Source organism: Taudactylus pleione, unplaced genomic scaffold (assembly GCF_031769625.1).
Source record: "Taudactylus pleione unplaced genomic scaffold, aTauple2 ptg000584l, whole genome shotgun sequence".
NCBI lineage: Eukaryota > Metazoa > Chordata > Amphibia > Anura > Myobatrachidae > Taudactylus > Taudactylus pleione.
In genome coordinates, this window is record NW_028284986.1 from 764724 (window position 1) to 783770 (window position 19047).

Genomic DNA, 19047 nt, shown 5'->3' on the forward strand with positions numbered 1-19047 from the left:
AGGCTTAAAGATACCGGGCTTTGCATGGGCCTGGACTGAGAAAAATATTTGCATAGATGTCCATAGTGTACTAAGGGCCTGATTCAGACCCACTTGCGCTCGCAAGCGGGTCGATGAGAACTTCACTTGCTCCAGGCGGGGCGACTGTCGATGTTGATCGACAGCTCGCCCTGTTTTGTAGGCGGGTAGGGGGGGTGGCTGGACAAACGGAGGCGTTCCCGAAGGAACGCCTGCCGTTTGTGGGCGGCCCAACTGACATCACTCATGATGTCAGTAGTGGACTTCCTGCTCTATTAGAGCTGGAAGTCCACTTGGCATTGCGAGTGCTGAGACCCTTCCACAAGGGTCTCCTCGCAATGCCGATGGTCGTGATAATCGCGACCATCGCCAGGCCGCTCGCACAAGCTGGGGGTGGTCACCGACAGCTGTGTGAGCGGCCTGGAGGCCGGAATTTAAAAAAATAGGGATGCCCTGATTCAGAGTGAGCGCACACAAATAGCGTGCGCCTCTGAATCAGGCCCTAAGATTTTTACGTATCTCGCACTTACAACTAGAGAGGTGAACGGGGCAGGGAATTTCTGTATTGAAAAAAAAAAAATTAAAACTTTTATTAATACAGGTCGAGTCTCCCATATCTAAATATTCCGAATTACGGATTTTTTTTTAGCATGACTGAGATAGTGACTTTTTGATGGTTCATTGTACACAAAGTTTGTTTAAGGCACAAATTATAAAAATAAAGTATAAAATTACCTTTAGGCTTTGTGTATAAGGTGTATATGAAACATAAATAAATTTCATGTATGTAACTATGTCACACACCCTTATTGAAAATATTGTATACAATTATCTGCAGGCTGTGTGTATAAGGTATATATAAAACATATATATTTATATATAAAACATAAATGCATTCTGTGTTTAGACTTGGGTCCCATTCCCAAAATATCTAATTAAGGTATGCACATATTCCAAACTATAGAATATTCCCATATCCAAAATAGCCCTGGTCCCAAGCATTTTGGATATGGGAGACTCAACCTGTAACTGTTACAATTTATTACATTGTATATTATGGTAAATAGGTTAACGCGGCTTTAGAGTTTATGACTGTGAAGCCACATCTGAAATTCCTCTACATTATTGTGGGGTGTAAGGGTACACATGGCTTACTCTTGACATACACCTGGTGCAAAGGATACTGTGTTTGAGTTAGACACATCTTGAAATGCGTCGGAATGTAGATAGGCACGCAATTATGTTATGTTCCCGACTATACATGATGAGCCGCTATGTACCTACATAACCGGATAATATTTTCTGGTGTTATTGTTTATATAACAAACATTTAGGTTTCGTAAATAAAACGATTATATAATTCTCTCAAATGTGGAAAAACTACATTTGAGAGAAGGTCCTCACATGTCTGTTATCATTAATGTACAAATTCTGTAAATAGAAAACTTTTTAAATTGAACCCAAGTTATATGTATAATGGGAATAGTAGGATGGGAGTCTTCTGTGGAATGTTCTGTAATGGCCTATGAAGCCCTCCTTCTCAAGATCCATAAGCAGCAATCTGGGGTCTCCCCCCCCCAGACAAAACCTCCTGACCAGGCTGGAAGGTGAATGATTACTCTATTAGGAGTTAGAGCTGTTCTCAGATTAGGATTCCCTATAAACAATGAGTCATTAGAAGCCACAGGGGCTATTGCTGGCTAAGCACTATGTATTATATTATTATATTTCACATCTACTAGAATGTAATATACATTTGTGCCCCTTGTCTTCTCCAGGTGAAGGAAAAAGGGCTATCCCCTGCGGACCACATGATACACCGGATCCCCCACTCTCAGTCTCCCGGTTTTCTCCACACCATAGTACTGGCCGAAAAGGGGAGAGGTCTTGTATAGGTGACTCAAGGAGGAATCACTCTGCCGGAAGGTTCTCAGTGTATCAAGAGGTTCCTTGCGGCTCAGAACTCCAGTGTTTGGGTCCACAGTGGTCAAGATGCATCGACCACAGGCCATGACCCGCTTCAGCCTGGTTGTGCCCACTCTCACGTCATCCCAACCGTCCTCCGCAAAGGCCTGGCAGCCGGACACAACAATGCAGGGTCTAAAGTTCCCCAGAGAGACGGGCTGTTCCAAACGTTGGTTCAGATCTGCTAGGGAGGTCTCAGAAAGCAGCATGATGGGGCTGGCATCAGGATAAGCAATCCTGTCTTTGTCCCTGAAGAGTTTCTCCTTTTCATTGGACTTGCGCGGCCTCATCCCTTGGGACTCAAAATGCACCAAACGGTAAGGCTTGCTGCTTTGAAAATAGGAAGTGAGCCAAAGAGATGCCTCATATCCACTGTCCCGACCCTGGATGGCACCTCCAAATACCCGGCAGTCCAGCACTTTGTGGCTCTTGGGTTGTGACACGGGTACCAATAGCTTCTCCATCCCTGGAGCCTCCAGACATAGGGAGTCACCAAGGCCAGTCACAGAAATGAGGACCATCCGTGGCTCCTGCCTACCCGTTACCATGTGCCCATCCTCTGTCACCACCAGCCAGTGCCGATCTTCCAGTTCTCCATTTCTCAAGCCCAGCTCTATACACTCAGCCTCTTTCACCGAGACCCCACGGCAGGACTTGATGGGGTAAATGATGAGCTGGGACACTGTGCCAACATGTAGCAGCTCCAGGCGAGTCCTCTTCCACCACATCCAAGAGGCGACGGCTGTGACTCCCAGCCCCGCTGTGCAGAGCAGAGCTATGCGGTGGCGTGAGAGGCTCTGCACTGCATGTTGTGCTGCTCCTGAGAAGCTCCCGAGAGGGGAATGAAGGGATCTGGACATTTTCCCAGATAATTCCTGCAGAATGATAATGGAGAAATGCAGAAATGTTCTTCACTCCAGTCACTTGGCTGTATGAGGCCTACAATGAAAAATGAATTCAACACAGTGAGAAAGACAAAACATGATGAGCTGAGGGGGCACAACCAACTCTAATACAACTTCAAATGCTGGATATGCTAGAATGAATCTGCTTTTGACAATAGTTACAGAAAATCTAAATAGTAATTTTGGAGCAGCACTTAAACTGGCTCTATAGTGTACAATATTTTTTGATATGTAGTTAAATGGTTAATTGCTACAAGCTGTCTCTTAATCAAGTATTATTGTGCACAACTAATCTGTCTGAATAATCATCACATGGCCTAGTAAATATTGTTCCCCAAACTTAAAGGTAAGGCTGTCTAGACTGTAGATGCAAGACTTGTTTACTTTGCCTTATAAAAGGGTCTGCTTGAGACCAAGCCTGTTACTGTGTTATTGGAGCATCACAGTGCTGTACATCCCAAGTGAGATTACTATCTTATCGTATTGACTGCTGTTTATCTTATATTACTTGGATCCTGTTATCTTCTATAAATACTACTCTGGTTTGGAGTCAACGTGTGGACTAACCTCCTTGCTCACATCCGCTATGCACCTACCAACTTGTAGGCATCTACCAATAGGTTATGGGCCCAGTACTGCGACTGTGAACAACATGTCCAACATATTGAAGGTGAAAATGTATACTCCAAGCACAAGAATTGAAAGGTTCAGAACTGCTCTACTTGAAATTCACTATAGAAATGCAGTTAAAGCGTGAAAAACTGTGGAAGGTCACAATTGATCCAGGAGACAACCCAAATCCTGAAAAAGTAGACAGAGCCATTGGAACCATTTGCTTAGTTGTAGTACAGCAAGTATATTCCATCATCAATGGGAAGGTGTCTGCAAAGGGCATGTGTGTAGCCCTGCAAATAGCTAACAAAAATAAGGGTCTTATGAGGCAAATAAACCTTAGACATACTTTGTACAGCACTAAACTAGGCAAATGTAAGGACATGAATGAATACATTGATAAGATATTGCCCATCCCCCAGCAATTGCGTCCATTGGAGTCAAGGTAGACGACAAGGAGGTAGCTATGGCTATGTTGTAGAACTTGACCCCAGAATTAGATTTTCTGGTAGTGGTATTGGAGTCAAATACCACTGCATTAACTACTGATATCATAAGGGCAAATCTGCTACAATTCCAGGAACAGACAATATTGCTGGAACAACTGCCTTATATGCTAAGGACACTAAATAAAAAAAAAAGTACAAATGCATTATTTGCCACAAAATAGGCCACAAGGTTTCAAATTTCAGACTAAATGACCAAATTGGTATGCAGCATTATAGCAAAAGCCAGTCAGCTTTGAACATAGCAGACAGTCATAGGAGAGACTGCTGGTATATGGACTCGGGGGTCACTAGACATTTTAGTTGCCATAAAAATGGTTCAACTCATTGAGTGAATGTGAACCCATCACAGTCAGAGGAATTGGGGACAAGGACCTCACATCATTTGAAGTCGGTTTTGCCTTTAAAAATATTGCCGCTTTAAATATATGGGAGGACTCACAGGAGTTCCCGCAGCTGCTGCAGCTCGTAGCCTATTATATAAGCCTCTATGTCTTAGATACTGAACAGTGTTATGCGATGGCTGCTGCCAACTCTAGCCAAACTCTGGAACTGTGGCACAGGTGATTGGGACATTTAGGATATGAGAACGTACAAAATATATAAGAAGGGATGGTGACAGGAATGACTAGAAGGAATCCTGATTGTCCAGAGTGTGACAGTTACATCGAGGGTGAGCAAATCCGATGCCCCTTCCCGAAATCAGCAGGTAGAGCTGAGGCACCACTATCATTGCTGCACGCAGATGAATGTAGACCTGTGGAACAGTAATTATTTCTGTCACTAATAGACAATTTTACAAGGATGACCAATGTGTACTTCCTAAGAGCTAAAAGTGAAGTGATACATAAAATTGTGGACAAGAATTCAGTAGAAACTCAAACGTGTTACAAACTAAAGACATAAAGATCCAACAATGGAGGAGAGAACCAAAACAAACGTTTTTCAGACTTCAAGAGAAAATATGAAATGAAGCAACAGCTAACTATGGCGTACACACCAACTGAGTAATAAATGGCCAGATTGGAAGTCTGCTGTAGATAAAGAAATTGCATCTTTTATTGAAAATGGGACATTGGACCTCATTCAGAGTCGGTCGTAAGCGCCGATGCGCTCGTAACCGACTCGATGGTTAGTCCTGCGCACGTGCAGCGGCCGCACTGCGCGTGCATAAGCACCGGAGCGACAGAGAAACTCTGTCGCTCCGGAGCTCATTACCAAAGGGGCGGCTGTCGATGTTGATCGACAGCTCGCCCCGTTTGGTAGGTGGGCTGGGGGGGTGGTTTGCAAAATGGAGGCGTTCCCATGCGAACGCCTACCGTTTTGTGGGCGGCCGCACTGACATCATCAGTGATGTCAGTGGGGAGTTTCCTGCTCAAACAGAGCAGGAAGCTCCCTGGGGCTTACGAGCGCCGAGACCCAACCTTAGGGTCTCGTCGTAAGCCCCGATGGTCGCAATGGTGATCACCATCGTGACCATCAACCTGGTCGGTCGTTAAGCTGTGGGTGGTAACCCACAGCTTAACTAATGACCAGGAGGCCGCACTTCAATAATGAAGGGGCCGCCCTCATTCAGAACGAGAGGTCGCTTCTTGCGACCGCCTCTGAATGAGGTCCATTGTCTCTTGTGAGCAGAACAACCCCTTGGAAAACAATTAATTGGGTTTTCTTCTCTCATTAGAAACCAGTTTTTGTCTTTCCGCTAACTGATTTCCATGTGGGATGGTGCTGGATATTCTCACGCACCTCCCAAAGGTCTAGATAACTTAAAAACCACAGCAGTTTTTCTTTTGATGATTAGATTTTAATCCGGAATCGTAATACAGCTTCGACAATTGTTGTGTACATTTGATTTACACAATTCTGTGATTGTACAATTTGTAAACCTTTTTAGACTTTATTAAAAATAAAAACAAATGGATTTTCTGTAGAAAGCAAAATACTGTACAGACGGATTAATTGCCCGTTACAAGGCTCGCCTTCTTAAAGAGGGATTTATTCAAAGGTCTGGTGAAGTGAAATTCCCTGTCGCAAGGTACAGAACCCTACATTGATAACTGCTATATCTGCACCATCTGACATGTTATTGTACCAACTAGATTTTGATTCGGCATATCTTACTGGTGAACTAGCTGACTAAGAAAGTCATATTGGAAACTAGCTGGGATACCCGGCGTTGCCTGGGTTGAAGACCGGACCCTGAAGTGCATCTGCAGCCTTTATTTGTTTAAATTGTCCTCGCCTCTAACCCCATTTCATTGCTCCTGAAAAGGACCCCACTGTTTGCTACCATGCAGCAAACTGTGGTGTAACTACCATTGGTGCAAGGAGTACGACTGCCACGGTGCCCAGGCTGCTGGTCCAGTCAGGCCCTTTGTGGGGGGCCCGGGTGTCAGTGATGTTGATATGGTGGGGGCCCACCAGCTGATTACAGCAGGCGCATTGGCAGGCAGTCATGGAGAGACAGCACCTCCTGTAGCGAGGCAATCAGAGCTCGCAGACCAGCGCCAGATTCAAATTACACCGACGTTGTCTGTCCATGTCTTCCCCTTCCTGCCAGTGCACCAGCTGTAATTAGCTGGCGGCTTGGCCCCAAATCCACACCTGCTGGCTGTTGATGGCACATGGGGGAAACGAGAGGCTGCTGGAGGGACATGGGGAGGAGAGTTGCTGGGGAGGGGATAATGTGTAAGGGCACTATCATGTGTATAAGGGGTACTACTGTGTGGCATAACCTGAATGGGCTCTGTGTGGCATAACCTGAATGGGCTCTGTGAGGGGGCAAATGTATGTGGTTTTTTTTTACCTCTGGGGGGGGCATTTTAAGATCTTGCTATGTGGCCCACAAAGTTCTGGTTGTGCCCTTTTATGCAAACAAAGAGGCTCTGGATTTAATATGACCTTGCATGAGTCATCAAGTTTGCTCAGACATGGGTTAACATGATACTTTTGTAGCTTTCTCACAGACAGGGAGACAGACACACTTCCTTGCTTATTATATAGATGTAAAGAGACTTTTAGGAGAAAAACTTTAATTGAAAGACCAAGGTCCTGTAAATCACCTGCTGGATATAAGGATTTAGCAAAATCTAAAAGCTAGTAGTGATCAGCAAGACTATATTGAAACTAATAGTACTAAAATATTGTATGTCTGATGCAAAACAAGATGCAAAACTCCTGTCAACAAAAGTGTTAAACTAACTATAAGCATGTCGCCAACTACGGAATATGAAATAGCCCATACCAAAATGCAATTGGGAGTCGGATGTATGCAAGTATTGGAAGTCGCTCGGACATCACACATGTTAGCCAGTTTCCACTGAATCTGGGAAAACAGCATTGGTTAACGATTAAGAGGTTCTTGAGATACCTAAATGGCACTAGCTCATCACCCAAAAAGAGCGCTAAACCAATATGAGTTTCACAAATTATTATTAACTTGATGTTATAATTATTTGTGAAACTCATTATTGGCTCAGCGCTCTGTTTGGGTAGTTATTGTGTATATATATTTGTTTATACTTGTTGCTAAAAAATTAAGATATTTAGATAACTAATCCCATAAAATCGGTATTGCATTTACTTATAAAACATTATTTTATTACTAACAGTGTGTGTGCTTATTATTAAAGTGTTTTCTTTCTTAATCAAGTTGGAAAAGCCTAGTGCTAGATACCTTGACATCAGGGGGGGTGGTTTTCCTCTGATTTCGGTGTAACCAGCTCTAGGTGAGAGCACCATTTCTGGTTAAAAGGTGGGACCCCCACGCAAGTAGGTGGATAGTTTATGGAGTCACAGTTCCTGATCGTTTAGTTGGAGGTAAAATCAGATAGTGTATGGGGTCACAGTTCCTGATGGGTCAGTTGGAGGTAAAGTCGGTTAGTTTATGGGGTCACAGATCCTGATGGGTCAGTTGGAGGTAAAGTCACATAGTGTATGGTGTCACAGGTCCTGATGGATCAGTTGGAGGTAAAGTCAGATAGTGTATGGAGCCACAGTTCCTGGTGGGTCAGTTAGAGGTAAAGTCAGATAGTGTATGGAGCCACAGTTCCTGGTGGGTCAGTTAGAGGTAAAGTCGGTTAGTTTATGGGGTCACAGTTCCTGATGGGTCAGTTAGAGGTAAAGTCACATAGTGTATGGGGTCACAGTTCCTGATCTTTCAGTTGGAGGTAAAGTCACATAGTGTATGCGGTCACAGTTCCTGATGGGTCAGTTGGAGGTGAAGTCACATAGTGTATGGGGTCACAGTTCCTGATGGGTCAGTTGGAGGTAAAGTCACAATGTGTATGGAGTCACAGTTCCTGATGGGTCAGTTGGAGGTAAAGTCAGATAGTGTATGGGGTCACAGTTCCTGATGGGTCAGTTGGAGGTAAAGTCAGATAGTGTATGGAGCCACAGTTCCTGGTGGGTCAGTTAGAGGTAAAGTCAGATAGTGTATGGGGTCACAGTTCCTGGTGGGTCAGTTGGAGGTAAAGTCAGATAGTGTATGGGGCCACAGTTCCTGATGGGTCAGTTGGAGGTAAAGTCAGATAGTGTATGGGGTCACAGTTCCTGATGGGTCAGTTGGAGGTAAAGTCAGATAGTGTATGGAGCCACAGATCCTGGTGGGTCAGTTAGAGGTAAAGTCAGATAGTGTATGGGGTCACAGTTTCTGATGGGTCAGTTGGAGGTAAAGTCAGATAGTGTATGGAGCCACAGTTCCTGGTGGGTCAGTTAGAAGTAAAGTCACATAGTGTATGGGGTCACAGTTCCTGATCCTTCAGTTGAAGGTAGAGTCACATAGTGTATGGGGTCACAGTTCCTGATGGGTCAGTTGGAGGTAAAGTCACGTAGTGTATGGGGTCACAGTTCCTGATGGGTCAGTTGGAGGTAAAGTCACAATGTGTATGGAGTCACAGTTCCTGATGGGTCAGTTGGAGGTAAAGTCAGATAGTGTATGGGGTCACAGTTCCTGATGGGTCAGTTGGAGGTAAAGTCAGATTGTGTATGGAGCCACAGTTCCTGGTGGGTCAGTTGGAGGTAAAGTCACATAGTGTATGGGGTCACAGTTCCTGATGGGTCAGTTGAAGGTAAAGTCACATAGTGTATGGAGTCACAGTTCCTGATGGGTCAGTTGGAGGTAAAGTCAGATAGTGTATGGAGCCACAGTTCCTGGTGGGTCAGTTAGAGGTAAAGTCAGATAGTGTATGGGGTCACAGTTCCTGATCCTTCAGTTGGAGGTAAAGTCACATAGTGTATGGGGTCACAGTTCCTGATGGGTCAGTTGGAGGTAAAGTCACATAGTGTATGGGGTCACAGTTCCTGATGGGTCAGTTGGAGGTAAAGTCACAATGTATATGGAGTCACAGTTCCTGATGGGTCAGTTGGAGGTAAAGTCAGATAGTGTATGGGGTCACAGTTCCTGATGGGTCAGTTGGAGGTAAAGTCAGATAGTGTATGGAGCCACAGTTCCTGATGGGTCAGTTGGAGGTAAAGTCACATAGTGTATGGGGTCACAGTTCCTGATGGGTCAGTTGGAGGTAAAGTCAGATAGTGTATGGAGCCACAGTTCCTGGTGGGTCAGTTAGAGGTAAAGTCAGATAGTGTATGGGGTCACAGTCCCTGATGGGTCAGTTGGAGGTAAAGTCAGATCGTGTATGGAGCCACAGTTCCTGGTGGGTCAGTTGGAGGTAAAATCAGATAGTGTATGGGGCCACAGTTCCTGATGGGTCAGTTGGAGGTAAAGTCAGATAGTGTATGGGGTCACAGTTCCTGATGGGTCAGTTGGAGGTAAAGTCAGATAGTGTATGGAGCCACAGTTCCTGGTGGGTCAGTTAGAGGTAAAGTCACATAGTGTATGAAGTCAGAGTTCCTGATGGGTCAGTTGGAGGTAAAGTCACATAGTGTATGGGGTCACAGTTCCTGATGGGTCAGTTGGAGGTAAATTCAGATAGTGTATGGGGCCACAGTTCCTGGTGGGTCAGTTAGAGGTAAAGTCACATAGTGTATGAGGTCACAGTTCCTGATCTTTTAGTTGGAGGTAAAGTCACATAGTGTATGGGGTCACAGTTCCTGATGGGTCAGTTGGAGGTAAAGTCACAATGTGTATGGAGTCACAGTTCCTGATGGGTCAATTGGAGGTAAAGTCACATAGTGTATTGGGTCACAGTTCCTGATCCTTTAGTTGGAGGTAAAGTCACATAGTGTATGGGGTCACAGTTCCTGATGGGTCAATTGGAGGTAAAGTCACATAGTGTATGGAGTCACAGTATCTGATGGGTTAGTTAGAGGTAAAGTCACAGTTATGGGGTCACAGTTCCTGATCCTTTAGTTGGAGGTAAAGTCACATAGGGGCATATCCAATTACCTGCGGGACTTCACCCACGAGTAATTGTGGCTCGAAAGTCCCGTGGCGCGGGGTTAAGCTATTCAATAAAATAGCTTTTCCCCCGCACCGTTAAATCAGCTCTCGCGCGCGGGAACACACCGTTTCCGCGAGAAATGCGGAAACAGTGTGTGGTAGTCTCTCGCGTGAGGCGGGATAAGGCATATTGACGCAGATTTTACCTTGCACCAACATGAGGTGCAAGGTATTGTCCGACAGCGGGGATTCGCGCGCGGGGTCTCGGGGACACCCGCGTGTGGAATCCCTGCTAAATTGAATTCCGACCAATGCGAGAATTAGCTACGGGGGTAAACCCCGCGGCTAATTGGATATGCCCCATAGTGTATGGAGTCACAGTTCTTGTTAGTTCCCTCTGACCAGTAAGCTGATGGCTAGCAATATCATACCATTGATCCATATTCGTTTATGTCAAAAACTGCAGTGGAATTTTCTAAGAAAATCAGTATTACAGCATTCCCAGGCATGCCTCCTATAACTCTGCTCCAGGAAAGACCCATGGGGCAGTTCTATCCAATTCTATCCAATGGGCCATCATTCTCATCGTCCTTGCCCTGCCCCACTGTTTAAAGCCGCAGTTCACGCCATTTTACAGTTGGAGCGCGGCTAAAGGTCACCACGCCCCCCCGTAAATCGCTGTATTTTATAACAGGAGGGAGGAGGGAGTATTATGATGACAATTCAATGTGGATCGCGTAATCCAAACTCTTGACCACCCACTGCTGTCAGGAAGTGAGAAGAGAGGAGGGGGCCCATGTGCCGCCCTCTCCTCTCCGGCAGTGCAGTAGACTCTGGCTTTGTGCCGCGCCATTTTCCTGGTGATTTCAGTTTGCAGAACCGGCCCACGAGAGGTAAGTATACTAATTGTATGGGTGCAGGGTGTGCAGTTTGGGCTCTGCTGGACCCGGGGACCCGTGTGCACAACACATTCTGCACCCATTATAGATGCACCAGTGCACTTGGGACTCTCCTGGAGCTTCCGGCAGAGTTGTAGGATTATACAATTGTTAGTGGAAACACACACACAGCAATGAGGAATCCATCGTCTTGTTCTTTGATTTATGAGGCTCCGCAGCACTGTACAGCGGGGAATTAGATCATAGTACATAGAGCCACAGGACAAGCAAAGGAGAAATGCAGAGAATTCAAGAAGCATAAATACAGTAATGCCCAAAAAATGAAGAATAGTAACTAAGATGTAACAGGGAAGATACCCAACTTATTTATTTATTACCAGTTATGTATATAGCGCACACATATTCCACAGCGCTATACAGAGACTATTTGGCCATTCACATCAGTCCCTGCCCCAGTGGAGCTTACACTCTATGGGGGTGATTCAAGATCCTATATATATGCCCATCACTCCCTTCCCTTTTCCCCTATATATATAATATGCCCATCGCTCCCTCCCCTTATCCCCTATATATAATATGCCCATCGCTCCCTCCCTTTATCCCCTATATATTATATGCACATCGCTCCCTCCCCTTATCCCCTATATATAATATGCCCATCACTCCCTCCCTTTATCCCCTATATATATGCCCATCACTCCCTCCCCTTATCCCCTATATATAATATGCCCATCACTCCCTCCCCTTATCCCCTATATTTAATATGCCCATCGCTCCCTCCCCTTATCCCCTATATATAATATGCCCATCACTCCCTCCCTTATCCCCTATATATAATATGCCCATCTCACCCTCCCCTTATCCTCTATATATAATATGCCCATCACTCCCTCCCCTTATCCCCTATATATAATATGCCCATCTCTCCCTCCCCTTATCCCCTATATATAATATGTCCATCACTCCCTTCCCTTTTCCCCTATATATATAATATGCCCATCGCTCCCTCCCCTTATCCCCTATATATAATATGCACATCGCTCCCTCCCCTTATCCCCTATATATAATATGCCCATCACTCCCTCCCTTTATCCCCTATATATATGCCCATCACTCCCTCCCCTTATCCCCTATGTATAATATGCCCATCACTCCCTCCCCTTATCCCCTATATTTAATATGCCCATCGCTCCCTCCCCTTATCCTCTATATATAATATGCCCATCACTCCCTCCCCTTATCCCCTATATATAATATGCCCATCTCTCCCTCCCCTTATCCCCTATATATAATATGCCCATCTCTCCCTCCCCTTATCCCCTATATATAATATGCCCATCTCTCCCTCCCCTTATCCCCTATATATATGTCCATCACTCCCTCCCCTTATCCCCTATATATAATACGCCCATCGCTCCCTCTCCTTATCCCCTATATATAATATGCCCATCGCTCTCTCCCCTTATCCCTTATATATAATATGCCCATCACTCCCTCCCGTTATCCCCTATATATAATATGCCCATCACTCTATCCTCCTATCCCCTATATATAATATGCCCATCTCTCCCTCCCCTTATCCCCTATATATATGCCCATCTCTCCCTCCCCTTATCCCCTATATATAATATGCCCATCACTCCCTCCCCTTACCCCCTATATATAATATGTCCATCACTCCCTCCCCTTATCCCCTATATATAATACGCCCATCGCTCCCTCTCCTTATCCCCTATATATAATATGCCCATCGCTCTCTCCCCTTATCCCTTATATATAATATGCCCATCACTCCCTCCCGTTATCCCCTATATATAATATGCCCATCACTCTATCCTCCTATCCCCTATATATAATATGCCCATCTCTCCCTCCCCTTATCCCCTATATATAATATGCCCATCGCTCTCTCCCCTTATCCCTTATATATAATATGCCCATCACTCCCTCCCGTTATCCCCTATATATAATATGCCCATCACTCTATCCTCCTATCCCCTATATATAATATGCCCATCTCTCCCTCCCCTTATCCCCTATATATAATATGCCCATCTCTCCCTCCCCTTATCCCCTATATATAATATGTCCATCACTCCCTCCCCTTACCCCCTATATATAATATGCCCATCTCTCCCTCCCCTTATCCCTTATATATAATATGCCCATCACTCCCTCCCGTTATCCCCTATATATAATATGCCCATCACTCTATCCTCCTATCCCCTATATATAATATGCCCATCTCTCCCTCCCCTTATCCCCTATATATAATATGCCCATCTCTCCCTCCCCTTATCCCCTATATATAATATGCCCATCGCTCTCTCCCCTTATCCCTTATATATAATATGCCCATCACTCCCTCACGTTATCCCCTATATATAATATGCCCATCACTCTATCCTCCTATCCCCTATATATAATATGCCCATCTCTCCCTCCCCTTATCCCCTATATATAATATGCCCATCTCTCCCTCCCCTTATCCCCTATATATAATATGTCCATCACTCCCTCCCCTTACCCCCTATATATAATATGCCCATCTCTCCCTCCCCTTATCCCTTATATATAATATGCCCATCACTCCCTCCCGTTATCCCCTATATATAATATGCCCATCACTCTATCCTCCTATCCCCTATATATAATATGCCCATCTCTCCCTCCCCTTATCCCCTATATATAATATGCCCATCTCTCCCTCCCCTTATCCCCTATATATAATATGTCCATCACTCCCTCCCCTTATCCCCTCCAATGTGAGAGGCTGTTTCTCCCTCCAAGCACAGAGCCACGCTGGAGCTATTAGCAGCACTGCTTAGCTATGCACACAGCACACACTGTGACAGGGCTGCTCGCCATGCACCCAACTTCTCGTACAGCTGGGTTACTGACCAGTGTACCAGGCTGCAGGTTCCTTCCATCGGTCCATCCATGTCACCGCAACCAGGAGACATCCCCCAGTACTCATCCTCTAATGGGGAAGCCATCTAATGGGGAAGCCATGGGTTCATGGGTTTCATGCTGCAGAGTCTGAGCAGTAAAAGATAAACTACAGATCCCATGTGCCACTCCTCCTCCTTCTCTGGCTGGTTGGTTGCCTCGGGGCTGACAGCCTGCCTGTGACTGCCGCGGCCAGGTCTCGACTGCCGCTCACACCTTACACATTGCATGGCCTCTGCTTTCCCAGAGATGCTCTGCTGCTGCTCACAGGTCAGGATCAGTAGCTGGGCGGAGCTGGGGCTGTGTGTTACGAGGGGGCGATTGCCCTTATCGGCCAATTGTTGAGTTCTGCGCATGCATCACAGTGCTGGCCACGGCGATCGCAGTGACTACGCAGACCCATCGCAGAGTGATTGATGGGAAGTACCATTTACAGATGGTGAAGGGGGTAGTCGGCGAAATGCAGGCGTGCCAGTGAGTTTGAACGCCGTTGCAGGGGCGTGCATAAATTATCCACTGTGAATCACCACACAGCCTGAGGCATCACAGTGTGAGATGAGGTTAGTAATTCTTGAGTAAGGTCAGAGCCTGTGTAAGTGTGTGTGAGGATGTGATGGTACTCCATGTTACTGATGGTATCTCAGTCTTGTGTAGTCACTGTGTGTGATGAGGTTAGTAATTTCTGAGTAAGGTCAGAGCCTGTGTAAGTGTGCGTGAGGCTGTGATGGTACTCTGTTACTGATGGTTTCTCAGTCTTGTGTAATCACTGTGTGTGATGAGGTTAGTAATTCCTGAGTAAGGTCAGAGCCTGTGTAAGTGTGTGTGAGGCTGTGATGGTACTCCATGTTACTGATGGTGTCTCAGTATTGTGTAATCACTGCGTGTGATGAGGTTAGTAATTCCTGAGTATGGTCAGAGCCTGTGTAAGTGTGTGTGAGGATGTGATGGTACTCCATGTTACTGATGGCCTCTCAGTATTGTGTAATCACTGTGTGTGATGAGGTTAGTAATTCCTGAGTAAGGTCAGAGCCTGTGTAAGTGTGTGTGAGGATGTGATGGTACTCCATGTTACTGATGGTATCTCGGTCTTGCGTAGTCACTGCGTGTGATGAGGTTAGTAATTTCTGAGTAAGGTCAGAGCCTGTGTAAGTGTGTGTGAGGCTGTGATGGTACTCCATATTACTGATGGTGTCTCAGTCTTGTGTAATCACTGTGTGTGATGAGGTTAGTAATTCCTGAGTAAGGTCAGAGCCTGTGTAAGTGTGTATGAGGATGTGATGGTACTCCATGTTACTGATGGTATCTCAGTCTTGTGTAATCACTGCGTGTGATGAGGTTAGTAATTCCTGAGTAAGGTCAGAGCCTGTGTAAGTGTGTGTGAGGATGTGATGGTACTCCATGTTACTGATGGTGTCTCAGTCTTGTGTAATCACTGTGTGTGATGAGGTTAGTAATTCCTGAGTAAGGTAAGAGCCTGTGTAAGTGTGTGTGAGGATGTGATGGTACTCCATGTTACTGATGGTTTCTCAGTCTTGTGTAATCACTGTGTGTGATGAGGTTAGTAGTTCCTGAGTAAGGTCAGAGCCTGTGTAAGTGTTTGTGAGGCTGTGATGGTACTCCATGTTACTGATGGTGTCTCAGTCTTGTGTAATCACTGTGTGTGATGAGGTTAGTAACTCCTGAGTAAGGTCAGAGCCTGTGTAAGTGTGTGTGAGGCTGTGATGGTACTCCATGTTACTGATGGCTTCTCAGTCTTGTGTAGTCACTGTGTATGATGAGGTTAGTTATTCCTGAGTAAGGTCAGAGCCTGTGTAAGTGTGTGTGAGGCTGTGATGGTACTCCATGTTACTGATGGTGTCTCAGTCTTGTGTAATCACTGTGTGTGATGAGGTTAGTAATTCCTGAGTAAGGTCAGAGCCTGTGTAAGTGTGTGTGAGGATGTGATGGTACTCCATGTTACTGATGGTTTCTCAGTCTTGTGTAATCACTGTGTGTGATGAGGTTAGTAGTTCCTGAGTAAGGTCAGAGCCTGTGTAAGTGTGTGTGAGGCTGTGATGTACTCCATGTTACTGATGGTATCTCAGTCTTGTGTAGTCACTGTGTGTGATGAGGTTAGTAGTTCCTGAGTAAGGTCAGAGCCTGTGTAAATGTGTGTGAGGCTGTGATGTACTCCATGTTACTGATGGTATCTCAGTCTTGTGTAGTCACTGTGTGTGATGAGGTTAGTAATTTCTGAGTAAGGTCAGAGCCTGTGTAAGTGTGCGTGAGGCTGTGATGGTACTCTGTTACTGATGGTGTCTCAGTATTGTGTAATCACTGCGTGTGATGAGGTTAGTAATTCCTGAGTAAGGTCAGAGCCTGTGTAAGTGTGTGTGAGGCTGTGATGGTACTCTGTTACTGATGGTTTCTCAGTCTTGTGTAATCACTGCGTGTGATGAGGTTAGTAATTCCTGAGTAAGGTCAGAGCCTGTGTAAGTGTGTGTGAGGCTGTGATGGTACTCCATGTTACTGATGGTGTCTCAGTATTGTGTAATCACTGCGTGTGATGAGGTTAGTAATTCCTGAGTAAGGTCAGAGCCTGTGTAAGTGTGTGTGAGGATGTGATGGTACTCCATGTTACTGATGGCCTCTCAGTATTGTGTAATCACTGTGTGTGATGAGGTTAGTAATTCCTGAGTAAGGTCAGAGCCTGTGTAAGTGTGTGTGAGGATGTGATGGTACTCCATGTTACTGATGGTATCTCGGTCTTGCGTAGTCACTGCGTGTGATGAGGTTAGTAATTTCTGAGTAAGGTCAGAGCCTGTGTAAGTGTGTGTGAGGCTGTGATGGTACTCCATATTACTGATGGTGTCTCAGTCTTGTGTAATCACTGTGTGTGATGAGGTTAGTAATTCCTGAGTAAGGTCAGAGCCTGTGTAAGTGTGTATGAGGATGTGATGGTACTCCATGTTACTGATGGTATCTCAGTCTTGTGTAATCACTGCGTGTGATGAGGTTAGTAATTCCTGAGTAAGGTCAGAGCCTGTGTAAGTGTGTGTGAGGATGTGATGGTACTCCATGTTACTGATGGTGTCTCAGTCTTGTGTAATCACTGTGTGTGATGAGGTTAGTAATTCCTGAGTAAGGTCAGAGCCTGTGTTAGTGTGTGTGAGGATGTGATGGTACTCCATGTTACTGATGGTATTAGTCTTGTGTAATTACTGAGTGTGATGAGGTTAGTAATTCCTGAGTAAGGTCAGAGCCTGTGTAAGTGTGTGTGTGGATGTGATGGTACTCCATGTTACTGATGGTTTCTCAGTCTTGTGTAATCACTGTGTGTGATGAGGTTAGTAGTTCCTGAGTAAGGTCAGAGCCTGTGTAAGTGTTTGTGAGGCTGTGATGGTACTCCATGTTACTGATGGTGTCTCAGTCTTGTGTAATCACTGTGTGTGATGAGGTTAGTAACTCCTGAGTAAGGTCAGAGCCTGTGTAAGTGTGTGTGAGGCTGTGATGGTACTCCATGTTACTGATGGCTTCTCAGTCTTGTGTAGTCACTGTGTATGATGAGGTTAGTTATTCCTGAGTAAGGTCAGAGCCTGTGTAAGTGTGTGTGAGGCTGTGATGGTACTCCATGTTACTGATGGTGTCTCAGTCTTGTGTAATCACTGTGTGTGATGAGGTTAGTAATTCCTGAGTAAGGTCAGAGCCTGTGTAAGTGTGTGTGAGGATGTGATGGTACTCCATGTTACTGATGGTTTCTCAGTCTTGTGTAATCACTGTGTGTGATGAGGTTAGTAGTTCCTGAGTAAGGTCAGAGCCTGTGTAAGTGTGTGTGAGGCTGTGATGTACTCCATGTTACTGATGGTATCTCAGTCTTGTGTAGTCACTGTGTGTGATGAGGTTAGTAGTTCCTGAGTAAGGTCAGAGCCTGTGTAAATGTGTGTGAGGCTGTGATGTACTCCATGTTACTGATGGTATCTCAGTCTTGTGTAGTCACTGTGTGTGATGAGGTTAGTAATTTCTGAGTAAGGTCAGAGCCTGTGTAAGTGTGCGTGAGGCTGTGATGGTACTCTGTTACTGATGGTTTCTCAGTCTTGTGTAATCACTGCGTGTGATGAGGTTAGTAATTCCTGAGTAAGGTCAGAGCCTGTGTAAGTGTGTGTGAGGCTGTGATGGTACTCCATGTTACTGATGGTGTCTCAGTATTGTGTACTCACTGCGTGTGATGAGGTTAGTAATTCCTGAGTAAGGTCAGAGCCTGTGTAAGTGTGTGTGAGGATGTGATGGTACTCCATGTTACTGATGGTTTCTCAGTCTTGTGTAATCACTGTGTGTGATGAGGTTAGTAGTTCCTGAGTAAGGTCAGAGCCTGTGTAAGTGTTTGTGAGGCTGTGATGGTACTCCATGTTACTGATGGTGTCTCAGTCTTGTGTAATCACTGTGTGTGATGAGGTTAGTAACTCCTGAGTAAGGTCAGAGCCTGTGTAAGTGTGTGTGAGGCTGTGATGGTACTCCATGTTACTGATGGCTTCTCAGTCTTGTGTAGTCACTGTGTATGATGAGGTTAGTTATTCCTGAGTAAGGTCAGAGCCTGTGTAAGTGTGTGTGAGGCTGTGATGGTACTCCATGTTACTGATGGTGTCTCAGTCTTGTGTAATCACTGTGTGTGATGAGGTTAGTAATTCCTGAGTAAGGTCAGAGCCTGTGTAAGTGTGTGTGAGGATGTGATGGTACTCCATGTTACTGATGGTTTCTCAGTCTTGTGTAATCACTGTGTGTGATGAGGTTAGTAGTTCCTGAGTAAGGTCAGAGCCTGTGTAAGTGTGTGTGAGGCTGTGATGTACTCCATGTTACTGATGGTATCTCAGTCTTGT

At 45.3% G+C, this 19047-nt stretch overlaps 1 protein-coding gene across 1 annotated transcript in view; it reads right to left on the reverse strand.

The window, feature by feature from the left end:
* Positions 1 to 1036: 1036 nt before the first annotated feature.
* Positions 1037 to 19047, reverse strand: part of LOC148481360 (mitochondrial amidoxime-reducing component 1-like) — a 30297-nt gene continuing 12286 nt past the window's right edge. The window contains exon 2 of the mRNA XM_088453625.1: positions 1037 to 2922. Coding sequence (XP_088309751.1) covers positions 1812 to 2843 — 1032 coding nt within the window. The 5' untranslated portion in view covers positions 2844 to 2922 and the 3' untranslated portion in view covers positions 1037 to 1811. The remainder of the gene's footprint in view (positions 2923 to 19047) is intronic.